General features: G+C 43.6%; 1 protein-coding gene across 15 annotated transcripts in view; it reads right to left on the bottom strand.

The window, feature by feature from the left end:
* The window catches only part of NHSL1 (NHS like 1), a 258,599-nt gene that overhangs the window by 14,284 nt on the left and 217,870 nt on the right, over window positions 1-26,445 (bottom strand). For 11 of the 15 annotated variants that reach the window (XM_075597820.1, XM_075597806.1, XM_075597815.1 and 8 more), the window contains exons 3-8: window positions 15,042-15,169; window positions 12,328-12,399; window positions 9,256-9,442; window positions 5,650-5,781; window positions 1,261-4,596; window positions 711-837 (exon numbers count right to left, since the gene is read on the bottom strand). In XM_075597820.1, coding sequence (XP_075453935.1) covers window positions 711-837; window positions 1,261-4,596; window positions 5,650-5,781; window positions 9,256-9,442; window positions 12,328-12,399; window positions 15,042-15,169 — 3,982 coding nt within the window. The remainder of the gene's footprint in view (window positions 1-710; window positions 838-1,260; window positions 4,597-5,649; window positions 5,782-9,255; window positions 9,443-12,327; window positions 12,400-15,041; window positions 15,170-26,445) is intronic. The other 4 variants (XM_075597807.1, XM_075597817.1, XM_075597809.1 and 1 more) reach the window with 3 other exon arrangements.

Raw genomic sequence — 26,445 nt, 5'->3', positions numbered from 1 at the left:
AAAGGTATTCCAGGACACTTGTAGAAGTGATGGAACCAATTGAACCATTGGCCTCTTGTGCCACAAAGTTTTGGGTTATTCAGTTATGAGAAATAAAGGGAGTATAGTGATTCCCTGCAGAATCTAAGTGTCAAGAGAAAACGAAGAACTGTTTGCATAGAGGAGATATCTTCATTTGTCAAGTTGTGGTATCGATAGTGAGGTTAAAGGTCATTCAATTCCCTTGCCAAAAATCAGAAAGCCTAAATCAGGGGAGAGTGACCAGCTGGAACCTGACAAAATCAGAGAGCTGCTAAAGATGGCATATCTCATGCTACAGACTATGTTTGATCAATGGCTCTTCTGTTACTAGATCATATTTCTAAAAGAAACATTAATAACAAACATGATACCAGGCATATTTAATACATTTTGCCTTGTACTAATTTAAATTTCAACTCCTTTAATTGAATCCGAACTTTATTGCTAAAGCCAGTCCGAGATATTCCTAGGCATACAATTGTGGCATCAGAATAACTAGTTAAAATGTCATGGCTCTCATTGCACCATATATAGCAGATGGTGCCATTTCAGCAGATCAGGATACACACATATGAATGGCAGTAGCAGAATGTTCTGAGAATGAGGATTTACTATTTTGCGTGGAGGCAAAGAAAACTGAGAAAGCCCAGTCAGGGCAGCATGAAACATAGGAGCCAGGGGGAAATTACCTGTGAATGGCTGCAAACAGGTCCTCAGTAGTTCTAGGTCTGGTTGGAGTATTCACTTCACTGCCTTCCATGTAGCTGCTTAGCTGAAGAGAAGATGAACTTGATCTCTTTGGCTCGAAAACCTCCTCTGCTCAAGATAAAAACCATGTCAAATTATCAAACTGCCAACGTTTGTTTTAAAGGTTTTAATCTAGAATTGATTTTTAAAAGTTGAAAACACCAAGTAATACGAATTTAAAAAAAAGTGCATTCTGTGTGTATATCGTGCACATAGAAAAAAAATTTGGTCAAAGTATGGGTGTATAAATTATACCACACATAAACGTATATATGTATATAGTACACATTCACAAAATTTCAGCTATGACCACTGAGTAGCGTGGTAGATATTGTACATGTATATTGATCATGTAAAGTAAATGTACCCCCCTTTACCTACCCTGGCTAAAGTGCATGAGGTATTATACAATATTGTAATAAACATAACACAAAATCAGGCTGCTTGCACAAGGTGAGCAAATGTTCGTAGTATATTAGAAGAAAGACTTACCACTATCATCTTCCAGAGGTGATTTTCGGGCGCTGCTGGCACTGTCGGTGTTGCTATCAGAAGTACTGTCTTCATCTGACATTGTTGGCTGTTCCTCCTCTTCCTGGCTCCTCTGGGTTTCCACAGCTGGGGGTAGGGTGAAAAATGCGTTCTCCTCAATAACTTCGCAAGAGGACAAACCAGCTTCTTCTGCTTGGTAAACGAAGCTGACAGTCTCCTCTGAATTGTTTTCAGCTGCTATCCGACCATTTAGCTCTTCACAATGTTCGCTCAGAGCATCTCTCGCAGAGGCATTTGGCATGCGTCTCACATTTTCATTGACTTCAGCTATTTTTCCTGCTGCCAAATCAAGCTGCGGAGGTGGAACGATGAGGAACAACTTGGGCTTCTTTGAAATAGGGGGCGGCTTCTTGTTGGGAGATGCATTTGGTGTACTTTGTGAAGTGCTAGGTTTCTCTTGTGGCGACGACATTTCGGACCCAATTGTTGACTTTCCATTGAGTGCAGCAGCCGGATAGCCTCCTTCTCTTTTCCCTGAGAGAGGTTGTTCTGCTGCCGTCACCCCAGTAGTTAGTTTAGCCGTCTTGCTTTTATAACCAGAGTATTGCAATTGGTCTGGCACATTGTAATTTTTTCTCTCTCCGACGCTCACATTGGATGTGTGATCTGGAGAGGCAGATGGTCCTAAAGAAGCCCGTGAAAATAAGGTTGACGTCTTTTCCTGAAGTTTGAAATCTGGCACCTGCTCAGCTAATTTTTCAGTCGCCAACTTTGATGCTTTTTTTACAGACTTTAACTGCACCGTTTGTAAGGCATGCGCAGTAACCAGGGGAACAGTTGGTCTCACCAGTTCTTGCTTATTTAGGTGATTATTTAGAGCATTATATGCAAAATTCCCCTTGTCCTCTTTTCTAAGTAGAATTGGCTCACCTGGTGTTCCAATTTTTAGCACCTTTGGATTAAGAGGGGGTGGAGGTGGAGGAGCCATGGAGTGCCCAATGTGTAGTGGTGGAGGGGGTGGGGGGTAATTAGGGCGTGGACGTTTATCAGGATATTTGGAGTGTGGAAGCCACAGATGTCCGTCAGTGGTTGAAGGAAACATTGTAGCCTCTGGAGGTGGAGGTGGAAAATTTGGTGATGATGGAAAGGCAACTGTGTCAACTATATCCATTGCAGGTGGAGGAGGTGGATCGGGAGTGAGAGGGGGTGTGGGAGGAGAGTGAGGAGACGGCAATTCCGAAGTACATTTTGTTATGCTCTGCTGCTGGGAGTCGGATGTGTTTGAAGAAAGTGAGGTTGATGAAGAGGAAATAGAAACCGATGATATCAGAGAGGATCTTCTTTCAGGCACTATGGGCTTCATTTTGTACTTTCCATTTCCTGGAGACATGCATTTCAATGAGAGAGGTACAGGCGTCAGTGTGGTGGGGGTGTTTGACTGGCTAGAATACCCACTTGATGGGGATGTAACCCTACGCGGCTTCTCTTCAGATGAGCTACTTGGTTTGGCTAACCCACTGTGCACTAGTGGTATGGAAGCCTGTATTCCATAGCTCAGCTGGGAAGTGTTGTAATCATTAAACCCAGCTGGCTTATTTGAAGTGTTAATTACAGGTGATTTCGTGTGCACATCTGGAGCCCGTGAATAGTCAATGTAGTAGCCCCACTGATCGGCATATTCAGATTTTATACTACTCGTCTCGCTCTGTGAGGGGGTAACGGCACATATAGAATAGATGTTGGGAGCTGTGGCTGACATCCCACTACTGCTTGCGCTGACAGTACTCTGACTGCGAGAGCGTAAGATCCAGGGATCCTCATAGTCACTGCAGGGACTCTGAGAAGGCGAGCTACTGCTTTTACCCTTCAGGTTTAGCTGCAAGGACTGCTGGAGAGAAGCGATTAGTGTTTCACTGAGCACTTGACCGTTAGACTGGGCATTTTTCTTAAGTGGCCTCCTAAGCGAGTCTGTTCTGGATGGCAGTGGAGGAGGCTTTTTGGGCTTCTTCAAAGATATGCTGCGCGTAAGGGATTTGTCACTGTAGATAGACCTGACGTCTATGCTCTGCTTCTCTTTCTTATCAAAGATATTGATGATGCTATGCCGGGGATTCTGAATGTCATTGTTGTGGCTTTGGTTACCTGAATTGATTCCAGAGTCCACATGCATCGAAGTGTAATAACCATCATGGTCTAGCGAGAACAGGGAGCTGGAGTCGGCTTTCCTCTCTGAGCTGCAGGTGCTCATATTACTTACAGGAGAGCCAGAGACCACAGATGATGGTTTCCTTGAGAAAGCCCGGTCATTTTCCCTGGCTTCAAATGTCCAGTTGTCTGTGCTGTTGATGCTGCTGGTTATGCTGCCATTTCTTTGTCGGCCATCCGAGTAGCTGGATTCACTGCGGGTATCACTGTCCTGAGAGTGGTTAATAAACCCAGGATTCATTCTGCAGGGCATAGTTTGGGGTCCATTGTTCATGTTACCGGTATTGATGAGCGATACTGCAGAATCACGTAGGGAAACCATGGTTACGGCAGTAGGTGAGATTGTATCAGAGGTCTGTGAGTGCCGGGCTGAGCTGTTGTCACTCCAGTTACCACTGGAGGAATGGTGGTCATCTTTAATGCGTAAAGTACTGTTTACACGGCCACGGTCCCTGTATATGCTCTTTGTGTGGGAAGAGGAGCAGCTGGATGTCACTTTACTATCCAACTTCCCGGTGCTCTGAGAGGTGTGAATGGCAATCACCTCAGAGGAAGAGTACAACATGGCATTTGGGATGACGCTGGTTGAATACGCAGCATGAGGAGAGACCATACAAGCTGGGTTTGATTGAACTTCACTTTCGGAGCCCCGTATTTCTTGGGACTTTGGTCTTTGGAGTGTTCCGGCCCTGGGGTTGTCTCTCAGGTGAACTACACTATCATCCACTTGTAATTTGCTTAACTGGCGTGGCAAAGTGATGAGAGAGTCCTCTATTTGGTCACGATCATCCTGCTTCTGCTCCAGGGACTGCAAACAGACTCGTGGGCCAGGCCTCGGCAGGCTACGGAAGTGCAGCTCTCCATTCAGACGTGAGAGAAATCCTGATGTGTCGTTTAAAGTAGACATATTTCCTGATGAATTGGACATCAGAGCTGCGATTCCTTGCCCTTTCTGTGCCCGAATTCGTCTGACTGATGGGGGCACTATCTTTATTTCATCAGTCTGGCAGCTGAAATCCCTAGTATCTGACCGTTGTGTGGTAGGGTGGCATGTTTCCAGTTTCTCCAATGTGCTATAGTTATCTGGTATGTGCATTGAATGTCCTCTGAAACCAAGCTGGACAGTACCTGCTGTTGGGTTACAATAAAAAAATTAATTATTAGGCAATTTCATATGGGAAGGTTTAACTAAATAATATATAGCATCTGCTAGGCTCTCACACTTCACACCTAAATATAGAACTATAAAACACATTAATAAAGTGCAGCACCAAAGTAAGTCATATCACTAAATTATTATTATGACATCTTCTAAGTGCCTTTAACACAAACCAATGAGGGTAATACTCAGCGATAAGTAAAAGGTTATTGGTAGCACCACAGCATGCAAGAAAAATGTTTGAATATTTTTTCCGAAGCTTGTGTTGTAAAGAAGACGGGCAGTGAATGCTTCTTGTTTGATAGCAAGTCCCTAGCAAAAGCTTCCATTACATAGAGGCTACTTTGTGTCCTCTGGCGCAATATAGTGGGATGTATTGTGATATTTTACACCAGAAATACCATTGAATCCTCTGGAAACTCCGATATTCTACATTGTATCAAGAAATGTTGTGTTATGTGGGGGTGCAATGTCACACGCTACATCTGTATATCCATAACAATGACCATCACCTCATGCTCAACACAAACAGATCCTTACAGACCCGCACCACTTTGGTAATGCATTATAGCATAACACAGTAACTCTGAACCCGCGTGGAGACATAGTCCTGAACTTTACATACAGACATGGAACATCCAAAAGTATTTGCCGATCCAATCACAAAGCGGCTTTGAGACAGCACATCACCTGACCATTCCAGATGTTTTTTGTTTTAATTTGGCTAGTGCAGAACGACTCAAATAAAGGTGGGAAAAGATTGGTCAAATGTAAGAGAAACAATGCTGTGGATAGACAAAAATTCAGGAGCTGTCTAGGTTCAATTTAAATTGTTAGGCGCTCCATCCCCTATCTGGTCTGTACTGTATACAGTTTAGGGTGGAGTTGAATGGAACTGAAGTTTTTGGCTGTCACGTAGGCTATCAGACTGTATTGTTTTGATGGGCAGGAGTAGATGTAATAGGATTGGTAGAGGTGAGCAATGAGGATGATTATTGATGGAATACAGTTCTGATGAGCCATACCTAGCTCCTTTTGTATGTTGTCTGGGATGCCTGTAATAGTCTTTCTCCTTTTGACTTTCTTCGGACGTCTTACCACAGTGTCTGTGTGAATAAGAGACCGCCGGAAGCTGGCCTGGCGGTCGAAATTCTCCCCTGATACAGAGTAGTAGAACAAGCAATGCAACATTAATTCCAAGCTCTCTAACATCATGCATGTATTACCTCTAGATTATTGGAGCAATAACAGAGAAGGTTTTAATGGATGATGTTAGTATGGTCCAAAGGCGACCACGAAAAAAAATATATACTGCACATTGTCACGATAAGGTTCCAGGAGAAAATAAGAGGTGATCCCCCGTTGGTGTCTGGAAGGAGCAATGGGGCCTATAAGAAGAGCTGATGTGCTCTAAATTATGGAATTAACAGATGATTAAAGTAGCCATCCACTTCAAAAATGCAATTAGAGATAAGCTCATAGGGTTCATTTTGTTCTGAAAGTAGAAGCATTTTTTCATTTTTCTTTGAAAAGAATGACAAAAGCTAAAAGTGAATCTGTAGGTTCCTCGGCGATCTCTACTTTCCAGTTTCTCAGGAATGAAAAATAGTGCAAGAAAACCAGAAACAGAGTTTAAGAGAACGTGACTCGCCGTTTCAAACACATATCAAAAAGTACACCATGTATTTCTTTTAAAATCAGATCAAATGGGATTGCTGCTTTAAGTAATTCAAATGGGAAGTAGGCAATGAAATGCTACTGTTAAGGTTTAAACCTTGACATGGTCACCGAGTAAACATTACTGGCCCAGAGATAGACTCGTGGACAGGTCTAATGATTTATTTCAATCATACACGTTCTACCTAGCTTTCCTTATAGTTCATTTTCTAAGTTGCTTAAGGTTCAATCAAAGTTTAATTTCATTTATCATTTCTATAGATGAAGATGATGCAGAGAAAAAAAAAAGTTGAAAAAAAAAATGGGGGATTTAGTGTTATTTTTGCAGCAGCTTTGCCACAGAAAATCTTTGCTATATATCGTCATTCACTTTAGATGTTGTTGAAAACGGAGCCCACCTTTTCTAGTGACGGATACTTAGTATCGGTTTTCCTGTGACGCCCTATCAATGTCATTGAAAAAAATAAATACACTGAAAAAGGTTTGATGGGTCATGTAAGCAGGCATAAAAGAAAGCCTTATTGTGACAATGCCCGGTAAGAAGGTATGGAGTAGTATACAACGTTTTAGCCACTGCATAACGGAACGGTCAGGCATTGTATCCGGAAACATCTTTTGTTCACTTGCTTAGGAACAATTCCATTGTGCCTAATGGAATACAGAAAGCGAACATGCAGAAGGTTACTTCGGGCCCCATTAAAGCAGCATGCTATCCCAGAAATAAAGCCACTAGCTGGCTCGTGGTTATTCTGCAGCAGTGTCATACCCTGAACTCTCCCTAATGCCAAAGTAAGACAACAACAGCACTGATGGGAGTAGTGGGTGTATAAAGAGGGGATGGTGCGGGAATGAGGGTGAGGAATGAGTTGTTAGTGAGATTCTTCCAGCCCTGCATAGAATATTGCGCATTATTCCTCACTACCTCTTCCATCGGGTTGCGCTTTCTCCATAAAGTTAATGCTTTAAAAAGACCAGAGGAGGTATAAGCAGGGAAAGGCAGACTGGGCATGCTGGGTTCACGTCCGCTACATGCAAGCTTTGCTTCAGCTGGCTCCAGGCCTTGCACAGTGAACACGCTCACAGCCCCATATTGTAGCATGCTTCATGTCCCTCCCCCACTACTCGGAGCACTTTCCAATGCGGACTTCTTTGTTAGAAGGGAGCTGCACGAACCTGCTTTACATGTGCACTCCCCATTGCTTTTTTGTTTTTGCTATTTTCAGAAATGTTACTTTATCACAACAGCTTGCCGTATTAATACGAAGGAAATTATTTGGCATGTGTGGGAGTATATCACAGTATTCCTACTGCCAAAAAAACAGCGTGTGAAAAACTGGTGCAGAAAAATATCAGATCAGTAATCCCTTACATTTGATTAATCTGGAGTTCTATTTTGCACCCGGGTTTGAATCTGGGGCACTTTTGAGGTTTAGTCTCCCTGCTGCAATGGGATTTCCTGGTTCATAAACTTTTTTTTTTTGAACAGTCTTAGAGCTGGGAGACTTCATACATGGACCACTCAAATACCTGTAATTATATCCTTGCCCTCAATTAAATGCATACTTTTTTGCTCTCTCTTTTCTTCATACATTCATATATTTCCCCTCCCCCCACTTACCTCAGATTTGTTAGTCTTCCCTGCATCTCCCATCTGCTATTACCCCTTTACATACGGCTTCCATTGTCTCACGATCATTTTACTACCATCTTTCACTATTTCTTGCACCATAACACGCACACGCACACACACACAGTATCATCGTCACCCTGTCCTGATTTTGTATGCTCAGTTGCGGAGCTGTTAGCAGCTTTGATATAATAGAATAAGGGAAGGAGTGATCTGGGTCTGTACCACAGTGCATTAAGTGTCACTTAGTAGCTAAACCAATGGATTATAGACCTCCTCTTTCCCACCTACAGTTATGCCTCACACCTGGAACCGCCTTTTCAGCTCGCAAATCTCCCCTTACAATTTTACGAAGAGGTCTCTAATTATTTCTGACCCTCGTGCAATGTTTCTCGCTCGCTCCTGTGCGCGTGTGCCGCTTTCTCTGACTTATTTGTTCAGTTTACATGAAACATGCGGACTCTTGCGGTCGCTCAGTTAACCCGTTGATTGCCAGCGGTGATGTGCTGCAGGGCCAGCTGGCGCTCAATGGGGTTAACGGTACAGTACCCCACTTACAAAAACATATGAGTTGAAATGAAGAAAAAGCGCTTGGCGAATATTTGGCAAGGTTACTAGAGAGATATTGACATTGAAGTCAATGGGGATTGTCAGCTAAAAAACGCCCGCACAGCCCACTTTGGACTATATAGAATTGCCCCCTTAATCCCATCCAGATGCCTTTCTAAACAGCGATGAAATGCCTAAACATATGATTTTTATTGTATTTCATGTGTAAAACTATACTGCCCTTATATACTGTATGGTGCTCCTACAGGAGACATACAATGTAAAAATGGAAGGCACTTTTAATCAAAATGTTGACATAGGTATACACATCGAAATCTCAGTTGACACGGCTTATTGATGACCAATAAAGTGGGAATAGGGCTTGTGGGACAGAATCTGTGCTATATCGTCTACTGACTAGTGAGCTGTAAACACCTTTACTGTGTGATATGGGCTAGTTACAAAGAGTCCACTACCATCAAGAGGTCAGAAAATGCAGCATACTGGTCTATTCAAATCCAGTAAACAAGCCAGGTAAGACCATGGAGTTCAGACACTCAAGTCATTATATTGTACACGCCTAACAAAACAGTGTATCCAATATTAAACTTTTGAGTGCATTACTATACACACACACACACACACACAATAAATATATTTTTGTTTTGCCGCACTCTGCTTTTTGTATTCATACCCTAGATAACTTTGCCTTTATTAAAGTTATTTTTGCTTTATCATTCTTTTTATCCCACCCCTGCCCAGTGACGTATGATCATACCAGTAACGTTAATGGGGATCACATCCGTGTGCACGGCCTGAGACTCTTGACGCATCTTTTCCTCTGGAGTGGGTAGTGGAAGAGACTTGGTCCAGTTAGTGTGAGTGTCGGAGAACTCATTGGACACGGGAGTCTTGGGCCTTTTGCTTGAGAGGAGCTGCTCTTCTTCATTTGAAGAAACCGAAAACTGAAAACAAAAAGATCCATTAGCCTGGTTACTGAAAACAGATATAAACAAAGTGTTTCTTTTCATGTAGTTGAACAAAAAGAATAACGGTACTAGCCACAATAAAATAAAACACTTTCTTGCAGTTGTAGAAGGACCAGTGCGATGGAAACTATATTGGTTTCTCACATTTTCAAAAAAAATAAATCAGATTTTTTTTATAATTACATAAAATTATCTCAATAATTAAGACTCATAAATTGACAAAAATATATATTTAATTGCAATAAATGAATTCAAGTGAATATCAATCAATAATCTGAAATTTATTATGTCCTTAAATACAGAAATCAATATGTTCCCTGGAGAAGAAGCTTAGAAAAGCACAGCATATTTTAAACACACCCGAATCGGACTTTTCCCCTGGGATCTAGAAATATGCCAATATTTGCCTTTGACCTCGGACTATAATAACTGATGATTGTTGCATAAGGGGAGTTGCATTTGGCGTGTTGCTGTTTTTTCCCTTTGACTTCATGTTCTTACAGTACATACAAGTACATCTCGGAAGCTCAGCACCAACACAATTGTTAAGATCAGTGTGGTACCCTTGGTTATTTCTACCACCTATAAACAATTATTTTTTTCTACCATGACAAAATAAATCTACAAATAAATTCCAGTCAACATGTCTAAGGGATCCAACACATGCCACTATGCTGGATCTGGTCAATATTCAGCTTCCTGTTAGTTAGACTTTTGAATTTAAAAATAAATCCTTTTGTAGGCTCGTTTTTAGGATCCTCCTGAAATACTTTCCAGTAGTGTTCCTTGTACAACAATGCGACCGATTCTCAAATGAGTGGTTACAGGGACAGCCGTGTCACTAAAAGTACAAATATATGGAGCTTTAAAAATGTAGGACACAAAAATAGGACTGTAAACTTGAAAGTAGATAATGAGAACATTGCAAAGACGTGTGCGGTACAGGACAACATGTTAGTTTTTTTATTAATAGAACACCATGACAAAGAAACGGTTCAGTACAGTTCCAAAGTGCGGGGAAACTGTTTCAGGCAAGGAGAATCCTGCAGCTAACTAACACAGGTACAAAGCAGAGAGGTCCACTCACAAGTTCACAATGCAATTCTTCATTTATTGTAACAGCCAAGAACAGGGGAGAAGCAACGTTTCAGCTCCTTTCATCCAAGGTCCACACGGGACCTGAAACGTCCTCTCCTCTGTTCTTGGCTGTTACAATAGAAACAGTTTCACAATAAAGAAATCACCCAGGAGTGTTACCATGCACAAATACTACACATTTTTTCCGCAGGGCCCTTATTGCGTTGTTTCTTTCACTGACACAGCTGTATGAAGCTGTATATAATACCGGACACAATTTCCTTGAAAGCAATGACCTTTATGAATGTGCTGTGTGGCCATTGGGAGCTTGTCCCTGGTGACGGCCTTCTACCAGATGCAGCCTGTGGCTCTGTATTATTTTCCGACAACAGCCACCATTTCTCAGGAAAGTAGGTCAGGGGGCCTAATATCATTGGCTTGGAGAGCCGCAATCTGCGTGAACAACTAGGTCAGTAAAACGAATACATAAATAAAAATGTCTATGTTTCCCTTTAACAAGTGTTTTTGAAACTCTATATGGGCATTTATTCGCCCTCATTTCTATTGCTTCCTATGTAGATACATTCAGTGGATACATTTATAGTTTTCCTATATTTTGATTGCACTTATATTAAATGGATTAGAAGAATACATTTAATTTTTTTTAAACCACATAAGTCCTGTTGTGAGTGTTTTGATCTCCTGAGGTTTTCCCAACTCTTTTTGGGGGACCACCTTTAAGAGTCAGAACTGTGCTCCTCAGCCCACAATGCTAAAATGTATTGACATCTAGGGTCATGCACATCCTCAAGTCCTAACATCTGTGTTTCAATTCTACCTGACTATAGGTACATCAATACACTATCTAAAAGGTGATGGAAATCAATCTAACACAATCTCACTTGGCAACATATTAGTTGGAGTTGTAATCCGGTGAAAGCACATGACAGATTTGTGAGCATTTTTATAGCGGTTTTACAATTTAAGTTATGTTTAAGAGCTTTATAAATGTAGTCTCAGTAGAAAGCAGCACTCAGTGTTATTTTTTTCTCCCTAGGTTAAGCAGGGGGGTCGCCGGATCTGAACCGTGTTAATTTCCGCTCCGGGGACCCCCTGCTACCAGATGCTTGCATCGGAAGGTGAAGCCGGTATCTCCCACATCACAGGGGGCAGTAGGAAGTCACACGGGGTGACATTGCGGCTACCTATTGGCTCACAGGACTTTTAAATCGCCATATTAATCACCCTGTCGGGGCTCCTACTTAAGTATCTCAGGAAGTAGGGGGTCCTCAAATCTGAAAATAACTCTGTTTAGTCTAAAGACCCCCCTACTTCAAATTATTATTTAATTTCTTTTTTTTTAAACAAGCAATGCCGCTTTCTGACATGGACAATGCACAGTACACAGTACACATTTAAAAAGAAATTTGTATGAGACGCATGTAGAAAAAAAAAAGAAAAAATACAGCAGTGATTTCAAAGTCGCATTGTTAAGGGCCGATTTATAAACCATTTTTTTTGCGAGGTTTTTTAATCCCTTTGTCAGCCTGGTATTACCTGCTGTTATCTAAAATGTGCTCACAAGCCGTTTTCTAAACCAGACTAGGCCATTACATGGAGATTCAGGTAGGGATAATGCTAATATTGTTATACAAAGCTGTGAAGAGTTTCCAAAGGCTAAAGGCTGGTTAGGGGACAAGCAAGGGATGCAGTTGTTCTAATACTATAGTGACACCAAGCAGGGAATAGAACAGCTGGGTGTCCCCATTCTATAGCTCGAGTACCTTGACGTTCCAGGGAATCAAGTAACAGCAGACACTATGGCAAGACTGACAGACGCATCCTAACAAATTAGACTGTGAGGAGAGAAAGAATGAATAAAAGAAAAAATGCGGAAGACAGCAAACATACAAGAAGCATGTAACAGAAACAAAATGACACAGCTAGGTTACGGTTTCTCTTAAACATGGGAGCCATCACACAGTGACCTGCACACTTTATCCTCTTGCATTACGAAAAAGAGAATGGTTTTAACCCGTTTCATTAGTAGGATTACTATTGAAACCCATCTCAATTTACTTTGATCCTTTGTAATTACCAATTACAGCACGATTAAGCACTGAATAAAGAAATGCTTGAGGGCACACACTACATGTGTTCTGCCTCATTTCAAACCAACTTCCAACAGAAGATATTAAGCAAACATCCTCTTGGCATTTAAGCCAATGGTGCATTTGTATTATACACTTCTATAAAACACTATCTTTTTGGAAATCAAATACATCATTTAATCATATGTCTGAATTATTATTAACAGAAAGGAAGTTGCTGATTTTTCCCCCCTTTGAGACCAAACACTGACAATGATGAGATAATTGCATGCAGTTCATCCTTCTAAAGGGTAATTTTACTAATGGATAAAATCCTGCTTGGCTTAAAGCTTCAGCGATAGAGAACTATGCAGAGAGCCTAACACTCCATCTGTCATCCTCTTGAAACCAAGAACTGGAATGGAACAGATTGATAGATGGATAAATATATCAATGCAAGATGCCCCATCTATTGTTTGAAATTAGATTGCATGTGATCTTTATAATGGCACTGGCCAATTTAAATGAAATATGCATTTCATGTACAATACGTATGTTCTTTCATACTGTGCTATATTATTACATACTAAGTGTAATAACATGTCTGAGAAAGTTAGATGAAGGGGATACTGTATCGTCATCAGCATTGTGAAAAAAGGAGTGGTACAGAAAGATTGACGAAACAACAAAGAGTGGGGAGTGATCACAGGACCATACTAATTGAATGAAGTGTTTATATACATAGGTGAGGTAATCGAGGGGTGGGTGCAAACTGTGAACTGAAAGTGAATCAGAAAAAAGGGGAAGGGGAAACACAAAATGGATGTGCCCCCAAAAGAATTCACTTAAATGCACACCGCCCAAGTGTAAAAATTAACTTTTAATAAATCCTTAAAACATATATTACCAAAGTAACGTGTGATGTGGATTAAAAATGTATTAAATCGTAGCTATCAAGCAACCGTGTCATTGATTATTCATACTATCCCGGTATCATTGATACAATGGGATGTTAAAGACAGGGAATGCTATAAGTAGGGTATAAAACCCCTCTGGGGTAACGGTAAGACCAAATGTGGAGTGATATATAATTATATGCAGGCAAGTGGCCACAGGATTAAATATCCTAATGCTGCTAAATATAGCCCCCTGCACATTTACATGGAGATTGGTCTAGATAATGACGCTGGCATGTGATTGTCTAATAACTGTATTGTAGAACTTCCAAATACCGCAGTACTTGCTTAAATGCACAGCAATATAATATGGAGACACCTCACATTGGGTGCAGGTATAGCAGGCACACTGACCATGGATTGATAATAAATAGTTAGCTCATATGGTCTACTCAGTTACACCCAGGATACTGCAAACACTACATTAAAAACAGCTCCAAGTAGGAGACTGACAACATTGCGCGTCCATCTATTGTTTGAAATTAGATTGCATGTGATCTTTATAATGGCACTGGCCAATTTAAATGAAATATGCATTTCATGTACAATATGTATGTTCTTTCATACTGTGCTATATTATTACATACTAAGTGTAATAACATGTCTGAGAAAGTTAGATGAAGGGGATACTGTATCGTCATCAGCATTGTGAAAAAAGGAGTGGTACAGAAAGATTGTGTTTAAAAAAAAAAATACCTAATGATCCTGATTTAAAAAAAATAAAAATTAAAAAAAAGTGTTCATGTAACGTTTACAAAGCATGTTTGGTTCTGCAGAGACTGAATTCCTTTTATATTCAAAACCATCTACTCCTCCGTTAATGTACAAGTAAGTGCCTAACACATGTCTGCCTTTTACTTGAAGGTATTAATAGGAGAGTTATTCACCTATAATACATGTCTGGGCAGGAGTTTGGCGGACATGGCTAACATGACATTTGCTGTTTCTTGATCATAAATAATACAGTTTACTGAGAAGAAGAGTTACACGAGATCACTGTTGCTAGCCTGCTGCTGTCTGCTGTGCTAGTAACCAAGTAGCTTGTTGCTGTGGTCCACATGGTAGAGCTTGACTACAGACTGGCAGCCCATCAACATTTTAATCCCTTGGTTGTCAGAGAGGCAGCAATACAACCTTTGGCAGGGCACATTTGAACCCTCAGTGTGCTGCTACAGGCATGTCCATAAAGGGTTAAAAGCAACGGCAATCTTGCCTGTTTTAGAGAATGTCTTTATACAGAACAGATCATTAAGGCCACCCACAAACAAATAAATATAAAAAGATGTATATTTAAACATTCAGTGGAAAAAAAGGGATTTTTATATTTATCATGCTGCGTTTCTATTAACTGCGAACACAGAAGTTATATGGAATATAACAAAGATACACAACTAATGGATACGACCATCTAATGTCAATGGAGGGATCTGCAGCACAAGATCATTGGGTTACCTTGTGGTCATGTTCTTCGTCATCTTCTTGACAGCTCGTGCAGACCATGCTGGTTGACGAGGAGAAGGACGGTCCCTGGGAGTAGTACTGCGAACTGCGACAGCCATCCCTCCGAAGCTTGTCACATTCTACGTCAAGAGGCAAAGGAAAGAGCAACAACACATGAATGTTAGAATTTCAACAAGATAGAACCCCACTTCTTTACAATGCAACTAGATGATGAGGAAATCCCCCTAACTCCTATGCCTGCCGAGCTGGAATTAAGGTCAGTAAATAGTACACAACCAGACAAAGAATTTAAAGTTGGGGCGGGTGAAATAATTCTAGAGAAAATGGTAGACCACCTATTTGTACCGATATATCATGGCACTTACATTCATTTGTGCTTCACGTGCTTCACATTACGATTCGGGAAGGATCAGTAGGAGATCCTTCTTGGTACACCTGTAATGGTTGGATTTTTTACATTCTGAATCCTAGGTTTTCTACTTGCAGCAGGTTACGCATAGATGCAAGTGAAACTGGAATCACAGCATTGTTATATATGGCACATTGCATCCATGCATTTTATTTTGCGCTGATACATCTCCCTCATCACTACTTATTTGGGTTGTAAGTGAAAGCCTTTTCTTGTTAGTTTCGCTTCTACCAGTTAGGGGAAAATATAAACACCTTGCAAATCCCCGCTTTTATTCTACATTTGTAGGAAGCGGGTCTCCGGAGATAAACGGCGTTACTGTCCTCTCTGTGGACCTGCTCCTTCAAATATCACTACAGTACTTGCATGAAAAGGGCCATGTATAAGTTTACATATCAAAGTGGGTTATTTATTCAACTGCAATAGCGCCGACTGAGCAATTATCGCCCCGAAATTCCCAATGGGAGTTTTCGTGCGATAGTGCCCCGATTGGCACTACTGCAAAATGATGCAAGCGCTAGATTTATCCAAGAAACAAAAATAAATATCTGTTCGTGCAACATGATATGCAACTCATCATTTGCTCCAGGTCCGTGCAGAATTCGACGTCTTCACTTGCACAACTAAGTTTAAGGATAGTTTGATTAATACAAACGTATTTGGGATCTGTTTTTTTTTCCGGCTCTTCTAAATGCGAATGGATCAGGAGTTTAAAAGAACAGGGCTGGACCAAAATGGACTTAGGTGACATATATGACCTAAGACATTACATATGGAACACAGACTACTTTAAGCAGTGGTGGCCAACTCCACTCCCTAATGGCCAACAAAAGGACAGGTTATCCCTGCTTCAGCACAGGTGGCTCAGACCCTGACTGAGCCACCTGTGCTGAAGCAGGGATATCCTTAAAACCTGATGGGTTGGTGGCCCTTGAGGACTGGAGTTGACCACCCCCCTCACTTAAAGAGTTCAGTTCAGGGCTCAACGGTATCATATCAGTCTGCCTCTAAATCTTCTTGCAACTGAAGCGATCCTTTAATAACTCAAAATAAGTATTGTGTGTATCCAATACCAAGTTGTATTCACTATTGGCCTATTCATAAGAAACAGTAAATTATACTGGTGCAATTCTTAGGGGTTCCCACTGGCGAGGGCAGACAAACTATGCAGGCCTTTATTCCTCATTAACATCCTATCCTCCCAGTCACTGCACGTCCGGCCTTTTGTTTTGCTTGTCTTCCCCTGGAGTGGGGTTTAAGGAGCATGACCTGCAATACACCAATTGAAATGTTTCCAACTAATTGAACAATGTGAGGCATGTAGTCAAAATGCACAGGTGGCCTCGCGTACAGGAAAGAAAACTCACTTCATGTTTACAACTTGGCCAGTGATGTTCTGTTAAATCTTAACGTTTACAAGAAATATGTAAACTGTGGAGGTTTTGTTTGGCTGAACGAGTAAGGGCAGGTCCATACTACCGCAGACCGCACTGAGGCGTCCATGCGGGGCGTGATCACATTCGCTAAAGGCATTGATCGTGCCCATAGACAGCGCGGACGCAAGCAGGAGGGGGCATGCGTCGCGCAAAAAATCAGTGCAAACTGATTTCTTGGTGTGACAGGTAGGTCACGTGAGCGGTTGCCCAATGAGGGCAAACAAGCTTGGTGATACCCCTAGGCACGCCCCCCACGGCGCGTCCACCATGGACGGAAAACGCACCCAACTCCACGCGGGCGAAGGCTCTATGGCCTTAGCCTAACGTTTACAACTCTCCAAAGAATAGTAATGGAGATTAGATATTTACTGTCACATTGTCATTACAAGTTGGGCTTTTACCTGTGATAACACACAGGTAATATCTGACACAATTGGCCCTCACTGTCCAGCCTCAAGCCATGCAACACCTTGTCTACACATCATACATACATCCTAAAATATCAGAATAAATCATAGTGAAGGGCGGGAAATATTACAAACTTCCAAAAGCCAATAAGTAAATCAACACCAGGTTCCATAGAGATAAATTAAGGTTACGCATTTGGGAAACAAGAATAAACTGGTGACTTACAAATTAAATGGGGCAAAAATGAGGAGAATCCTTGATGGAGAAGGATTTAGGAGTGCTTGTAGTCAGCAGGCTTAGCAATAGTGATCTATATCAGGCAGTAGCTGCAAAGGCAAACACCATCTTATCTTGCATTAAACAGGGAATGGATGGAAGAGAAGCATAATTATGCTCCTTTAAAAGCATTAGTAAGACCACACCTTTAATATGGAGTACAATTTTGGGCACCACTACATAAAACAAAAAGACATTATCAAACAAGAAAAAGTGCAGAGAAGATTTATGAGGCGAGGCTAGCTAAATTAGATTTGATTACATTAGAAAAGAGGCGTCTAAGCGGGGATATGATAACTATATACAAATATAGTCGGGGACAGGACAAAATGCTTTCAAAATAACTATTCATCCCAAGGGCTGTACAAACAACACGGGTCATACCTTAAGGTTGGAGGACAGGAGATTTCACCAATAACAAAGGAAAGGATTATTTACAGTAAGGGCAGTTAAAATGTGGAATTCATTACCCATGGAGACTGTGGCAGATAACACAGATATCTTAAAAAAAAAGTTTGGACATCTTTTTTTTTTTTTTTTTAGAAAGGAAAGGTATACAGGGATGTACCAAATAAGCAAACATGGGAAGGATGTTGATCCAGGGAGTAATCTGATTGCCAATATTTGGAGTCAGGAGGGAATTTAAGTTTCCATTTATGAGACATTAGTGCATAATGTGTCACTGGGGTTTTGGTTTGCTTTCTCTGGATCAAAATACTGTAAACACAAATATAGGATAAGTATCCGTCGTCTAAATTTAACATAGGTTGAACTAGAGGGACGTGTCTTTTTTCAACCTCATCTACTATGTAACCATCATATTGAAACACAGGACATTTCTTTATACGATGTGTGCCAAATGTAGGAAAATTGTTTCTACCAAAACAATTCTTAAAATTGATCACAGTAAACTCTAGCATGAAAAGAGTTAATGAACTAGAACATGTGTATCCTAAGGCTGCGCTTAAAGTGCCTTGCGACGGTGACGTAGCTCCGAATCAAATACATGGACTCCGTCGCCAGCGCTTATAGTAAGCGCGACGGCAAGATCCAAAATTTCGAAGCCGGTTCCATTTGATTTTTTTAGAGACAGTCGCCACACGTGACTGTCTCCCAGAGAGCGCGGCACCGCCCCCTTTCGTGACGTCGCTGGCGACAGTCGCTTCAAATCCATTTAGAACTTTCGCTGGTGGCGACGGGTGACGTCATCGGTCTCGTCTCCAGCACTATAAGCGCGGCCTAATACAACCATATTACCCACGAGATAAGTCAAATCAAAAAGAGTAAGTGATGAAGAGAATTATAATACATACTCATGCAAAAGTATGCTTTCATTCATTGAAACCACATACTAAATTACTGACAAATGTAGTTCCACTGTAGGTTGTGATGTACTCTTGTTCTACAGGTCATCAATGGGCAAGTGTACAATGTTATAGACATGGGACTTGAGACCACATGGGACAATTCATATTCTCTACTGCATTCCTAATGCGGATGGATTTTAAACAGAAAAGATGTGTAATGCTTTACTTTTGGTCTAGTAGATGGAAAGCCTTGATTTCCTCCCATTTTTTAGCTCCAAAGTCCTGACATCCTATAGTGTTCATGCTCGTCCTTTAACGAGACACAGACCTGTTGTAGAGTTCTAGCAGCACATTGTGTTCTGCATTAAGACGATTAAGAAATAATAGAAGCCTACGACAGCCTCCACATTTAAATAGAACAGATGTACTGTGGGTCACATCTATCTGCACGCGTTCAAGACACAGCAGATGTCTTTCTGAAAAGCTGACTCGTCAAGTAAAAGCTCCGCAGGTCAAAGAAAGAAGAGGGGCAGTGGAATAAGAGAGCTCTGTGATGCTTGCCACAAAGAGACAAGGCCATCTTTTTGGCTCTAAGAAAAATAGATTGAGGGTACATGGCAGCTGCAATTTAATGCGGCAGACCAAGCAATATCTTACAGTACATGTTTTTTTTTTTAATAAATCAGTTCTGTACTATGAGAAATTACTTGTAGCTTTTTTTAAAACAACTCTGACTTAACTTACATTATTAATGTATTATAATGTAACAGGCATTTTTTGTTTCTATAGCAACCATTTACAAAGTCACATCCCCTTCCTAGTCTGAAACAGGCTCTGGCACACTCCTTTTTGAGCCCTGTCCTCTTTCTAGCAGTGCACCAATTGAATCTAGTGACTGTCTGGTCACACTACCTTACCCCCAGAACTTTGCATCTTTGGTCCGCTTCTGCTGCACCGACAGCCATTTTAATGAACCCCCTGACCAAATCTTTGCCAATCGATCGGGAACTTATTGTGTGGATTGTATTGATGCACATATTAAAAGGCAAAAAAAATAATAAATAAAATAAAAAAACGGCAGCATGGACTGCTGTTTTAATGCCTGAACAGTACGCTCATATATATCACAATGACTTTGTCTTACTTGCATATTGCAATAAAATGATCCAAGCAATGGCATTAGTAGCTCACCATTCTTAGGGCTCGTTCAGGGAGCCAGCTGAGGACTCGGAGGGGGGGCGTGCGGGAGGCAGTGCTGGGCGACATGTGATTATCCCCCAGCAAACTTTTCAGCGTTGGGGAGGGGGCGGGGCTACAGACGCAGGGTAAAGTATCCAAGCTGCAGTCATGAAATCATTCTGAAGAATGATTTCATTGGCTGCCTTGGTCCCTGTGACGCTGCTTCAGCTCCAAGAAACGAAATTTTCGTTTACTGAAGCTGTCGTCAGCAGCAACTCCTGGCTTCGGAGGCAGGCCAGTAGCTACCCTGACAACAAGTATTCAAATTGAATACTTTGTTGCTCACGGCAGCACGCACGTCAGCACGCCCTGCCCCCGAAGCCAGCACCCTGAACGAGGCCTTAGAACCAAAAACATATTAAGAGTTTAATGATACTGTAGATTACTCCCCAAATAGAAACAATATTATTACCTTGTGCCCATTTTATTTTCATAAAGTGTACCAATTTGTAGACATACATGTAGCACTTCATGACGATCTTACACTCTAATTCCTTTTCAAGGTTTAGTGCCTCAAGTCACACAGAGAGGACACCGAGTGTACGTACTGTAGCACTGTGAAGGGCAAAGCTTAATGTTCAAGGCAATTTCTACTGAACATGCATCCGCTTCATAGAACAGAATATTAAAACTGGATACTGTACTACTGGTCAGCAGGGAAACTATATGTAGAGTTGCTGTAAAAATGAAATGCTAAAAAAGATAATATATATATCTTTTTTAAGTGTTTGGGATCTTTTTTACGGTTCTTTTTATTTGAAAGCATAGAGATCATTGGTATCTTCTTGTTCCACATTCTCATTGGATGTCTGACTGCTGTTGTACACAAAGTATACCAAATGTGCCACTCCAGCTGGTAATACCACGTCTTTAGGTCTGTAACTGGGATCAATGTCAAATTCAGTATTGGGACACAAACATGTCAGAATTTTACTTGTCTCTCCCCAACACACCTGTTACATGTAATTCACCTATTTATATTGAAACTTTCTATGCAAACCCATGTGCAGAAAAGCAAAATTTCAAGTAACAAAATATGAATGAAATAGAAATTTCAAGTAACAAAATACATCTTATACTATATTAGTGAAAGCACTGTATGTTTGCCTGCCTGCATGCCTGCCTGCAGGATGTCCGGTGTCCCTAGCGGCAATCTCATTGGTCCCTTGGCCCGCCCGCCCCCGCACACCTCTCATTGGCCTCACACACTCACACCACCCCCTTGGCCCGCCCCCCACACCTCTCATTGGCCTGAGGCGGAGTGACGGGCCAAAGGTCCAAAAAAATCTCACACACACACACACACACACACACACACACACACACACACACACACACACACACACACACACACACACACACCTCTCTCCCCTCTCCAAATCACCTTTTCCCCCTCCCCAGCGGCATCACCTCTTCCCCCTCCCCAGCGGCATCACCTCTTCCCCCTCCCCAGCGGCATCACCTCTTCCCCCTCCCCAGCGGCATCACCTCTTCCCCCTCCCCAGCGGCATCACCTCTTCCCCCTCCCCAGCGGCATCACCTCTTCCCCCTCCCCAGCGGCATCACCTCTTCCCCCTCCCCAGCGGCATCACCTCTTCCCCCTCCCCAGCGGCATCACCTCTTCCCCCTCCCCAGCGGCATCACCTCTTCCCCCTCCCCAGCGGCATCACCTCTTCCCCCTCCCCAGCGGCATCACCTCTTCCCCCTCCCCAGCGGCATCACCTCTTCCCCCTCCCCAGCGGCATCACCTCTTCCCCCTCCCCAGCGGCATCACCTCTTCCCCCTCCCCAGCGGCATCACCTCTCCCCCTCCCCAGCGGCATCACCTCTCCCCCCTCACCGCTCCAAATCACCTCTCCCCGCTCCAAATCACCTCTCCCCGCTCCAAATCACCTCTCCCCCCTCCAAATCACCTCGCTTCCCGCAGCTGCCACGCGGCGCGTAAGATGGCGGACCCCCTTCCTCCCTCGCGGCGCCGAGTCAGACGGTGGCGGCGCCCGGAAGTACAGGTAGGTGTCGCTCCCCACCTCCGGCGCCAAACGGAACTGAGAAAGGGCGCATCAACTGAGGTGTGTGTGTGTGTGTGTGTGTGTGTGTGTGTGTGTCACTGTCCACTGCCCCCCCCTCCTATCCACTGCCCCCCCTCCTATCCACTGCCCCCCCCTCCTGTCCACTGCCCCCCCTCCTGTCCACTGCGTCCCCCCTCCTGTCCACTGCGTCCCCCCTCCTGTCCCCCCTCCTGTCCACTGCCCCCCCCTCCTGTCCACTGCCCCCCCCTCCTGTCCACTGCCCCCCCCCTCCTGTCCACTGCCCCCCCCCTCCTGTCCACTGCCCCCCCCCTCCTGTCCACTGCCCCCCCCCTCCTGTCCACTGCCCCCCCCTCCTGTCCACTGCCCCCCCCCTCCTGTCCACTGCCCCCCCTCCTGTCCACTGCCCCCCCCTCCTGTCCACTGCCCCCCCCTCCTGTCCACTGCCCCCCCCTCCTGTCCACTGCCCCCCCCTCCTGTCCACTGCCCCCCCCCTCCTGTCCACTGCCCCCCCCCTCCTGTCCACTGCCCCCCCCAATTGTCCACTGCCCCCCCCCTCCTGTCCACTGCCCCCCCCCTCCTGTCCACTGCCCCCCCCCTCCTGTCCACTGCCCCCCCCCCTCCTGTCCACTGCCCCCCCCCTCCTGTCCACTGCCCCCCCCTCCTGTCCACTGCCCCCTCCCTCCTGTCCACTGCCCCCCCCTCCTGTCCACTGCCCCCCCCCTCCTGTCCACTGCCCCCCCCCTCCTGTCCACTGCCCCCCCCCCTCCTGTCCACTGCCCCCCCCCCTCCTGTCCACTGCAGGAAATGCAGGGGGAGGAATCCATGCCTTTGAGGCGCCCCCCCCCTCCCTTTGACGCCCCCCCCCCTCCCTTTGACGCGCCCCCCCCCTCCCTTTGACGCGCCCCCCCCCTCCCTTTGACGCCCCCCCCCCCTCCCTTTGACGCCCCCCCCCCTCCCTTTGACGCCCCCCCCCCTCCCTTTGACGCCCCCCCCCCTCCCTTTGACGCCCCCCCCCCTCCCTTTGACGCCCCCCCCCTCCCTTTGACGCCCCCCCCCCTCCCTTTGACGCCCCCCCCCCTCCCTTTGACGCCCCCCCCCCCTCCCTTTGACGCCCCCCCCCCTCCCTTTGACGCCCCCCCCCTCCCTTTGACGCCCCCCCCCCTCCCTTTGACGCCCCCCCCCCTCCCTTTGACGCCCCCCCCCCTCCCTTTGACGCCCCCCCCCCTCCCTTTGACGCCCCCCCCCTCCCTTTGACGCCCCCCCCCTCCCTTTGACGCCCCCCCCTCCCTTTGACGCCCCCCCCTCCCTTTGACGCCCCCCCTGCCTTTGACGCCCCCCCCTGCCTTTGACGCCCCGCGCGCACACACTGACTGACTGCCGCACGCACGCACACACTGACTGACGCGCACACAAAGCCTGACTGACGCACGCACACACTGACTGAGGCACACACTGACTGTGTGTGCGTCAGTCAGTCTGTGTGTGTTTGTGTTTCTGCCTCAGACTCACTGACGCGCGAGCAAACACACAGTGACTGACGCACACACGCTACATGAAGCTGTAAAGGAGGGAGGGAGGGGGGGGACTGGATTGATGTGAATGGGGGACAAACAGAGAGAGGGGGGAGGAGAGAGAGGAACGGGAACATTACATCCCGGGCAACGCCGGGTCTCTCAGCTAGTACTTAATAAATCCAAAAGCCAACTCTGACTCAGCTATTACTTTGAACTTGGATTGCAATGGTAACTCCCATGTACTCATTGAACATGGTCTTTTCTTGCTGTGTAATGTTTCTTCCTGATCTTCCAGGCACCCCGTGAGGTGCACGATACTCTCTTTTCTTAGTGCAATGGAGAAGCCAACGACTCAAGTTTTTTTTTTTAAAGTGTTCATGTGCTAATGTGATGTCACAGATATAGTATGTATCCAGTTCATGGTAATATCCCTCTAGATCAAACTGATTTTAAGCAGCACTGTAATAGTGGAGCTACTTATTGTCAAGTACAGACAATTGCCCCAATAGGAAACATGAAACATCTTTCAGCTTCTGTCACAACACAGTGAACCCAGAATTCCATTACCCAGTAGTTATGGAAACCATTTGCATTTACTCATGATCCTGCTTAGAGTTAAAACACTTTTACAAATCTCCACTTCAGATCATTTCAATCAAATGTATACTCGCAAGCATCTCATGGCAAATTTAAATCAAATACTGAGCTCCAACTTTGCCAATCCTATTTTGGTTCAGAAATACAGATGTAAAAATAAATAAATATCTATATATCTATATATTTAGAGAGCAGTCAAAAACATATTAAAGAGCATTGAAAAATATACAATACGTGAATAGATGAGATAAAACAAGTAGAATATAAGCACTGAATTCTGAAATCCATGGATATGCATGGAGAAATGATACTGTCACCCAATTAAAACTATACAGGAGATGATCTTAAAATATGTCAATAAAAGTCTAGGTACATGTATGTCTTTATTTATATAGCGCCCTTAACGTACATAGCGCTTCACAGTAGTAATACATGTGACAATCATATAAATAATACAAATAAAAGATCATGGGAATAAGTGCTTCAGACATAAAAGTAGCATTTAGGAAAAGGAGTCCCTGCTCCGAGGAGCTTACAATCTAATTGGTAGGTAGGAAGAACGTACAGAGACAGTAGCAGGGCGTTCTGGTAAGTGCGTCTGCAGGGGGCCAAGCTTGATGTCGCCATATACATAAAGTGGAAACCATGTCCAGACACGAATGGGAAACTACTTCATGAATGTAGACAGCAATAAACACATTCAAATAGGCGACAATCAGTCGTTTCTATAGCCATTAACACTCCACCACACCCTTACCCTATAAAAGGTAGGGATTCCCATGCCATGAATGCAGTGCCCACATTGAAATGACAAAGGGCACATAATGTTGATATACTGTCTTTTACTGTGAGAGCATAATCTCTTAACATGAATACATTTCAAAAGCAGGAGGAGACTTTTTTGTTGTTGTAAAAACAGGGTATGCTTTTCCCATGGCTGAAGAATGGACATTCATTTCCTTTGAGGTTTGCACTTATAGTATAAACACCCAGCAAATGTATCATTTCTATTCAACGGTCTGTTACCTCCAGAGGTTTGGAGTTTGGGTGTACTCCCTTTCTAGAGACCATCCACCAATTTCTAGTTACCTGTTACAGGTTCAGAATAGTGTAAAAGAGGGGCTCTCAACTCCAGTCCTCAAGACCCTCCCCCAGCCCTCACGTGAGTTTTTCAGGATATCCATGCTTCAGCACAGGTGGCTCGACAGCCACCTGTGCTGAAGCAGGCTCTTCTACTGAGCCACCTGTGCTGAAGTTGGGATATCCTGAAAACATGACCTGTTGGGAGGGGAGTCTTGAGAACCCCTGGTGTAAAGGCATATTGGCCCTTAATCAACATGCAGTGAACGGCCTACCCATGCTGGGGATAATTTTAGTCCCAACCATTTGAATGTAGCAACATTGTTCTCCAGCATTGGTGGATTTACATCTTATTGCATGAGGGTCAGTATTATTATGGTTACTAGTGCTCGCAATTTCTGCTTCTCTTCCACAATACTATATTATAGAACATTTTCTGTCACTACTGTCAATTTAAAGCAATCTAGCACTAAAACCTAAGACTAGAGGTTGTAGTTCAATAATACTAGGGAGTACAGCCTAGAACTACTTTTTTACTATAAATCACAGATTTTTTTTTTATATACACATTTACATTTCCACCTTCTTTCTAAAGAAAACTATTTATTTTAAAAGAAAGCTTTACAATTTCTGTTTTTGTAGAGTCAAAATATTGTACAAACCGGTCTAAACCGCGTTGGCCCAATGTGATCCATATGTAGAATTTGGTGACATCAGACATCACGGCTTTAAGGCCATGTGACCACTCCCAGGGACGCCAATGGGCCACGCAAGGGACCAGTCTTTATTTAACTACTAAAGAAAACAATGTTTGTCATTGTACTAAAGCGAAAACAATGGGGGTTATTTACTAAAATCTTGCAGCTGCAGAAGTGGGGCAAAGTGTGTGCACAACAATTGCACCAGATTTAGCAAAGGAAATCCTTCCGTTACTTTCAATGGGATTCCGTTTCTTTGATGAATAAGGCTCTGGGTTTTGCACTGCTTTTGCCCTCGTTTTATAGCGGGGAAAGAGTAGTAAATAGACCCAAATATGTCTTAAAACAACAGTATGTAGCATGAGAAATGTATCCAGCTCCCCGACTAGTTTGGCATTAAAT

This window comes from Ascaphus truei, chromosome 4, assembly GCF_040206685.1.
Source record: "Ascaphus truei isolate aAscTru1 chromosome 4, aAscTru1.hap1, whole genome shotgun sequence".
Classification (NCBI taxonomy): Eukaryota; Metazoa; Chordata; class Amphibia; order Anura; family Ascaphidae; genus Ascaphus; species Ascaphus truei.
The sequence above is the reverse complement of the archived record's forward strand: the minus strand, read 5'-3'. Positions and strand labels throughout refer to the sequence as shown.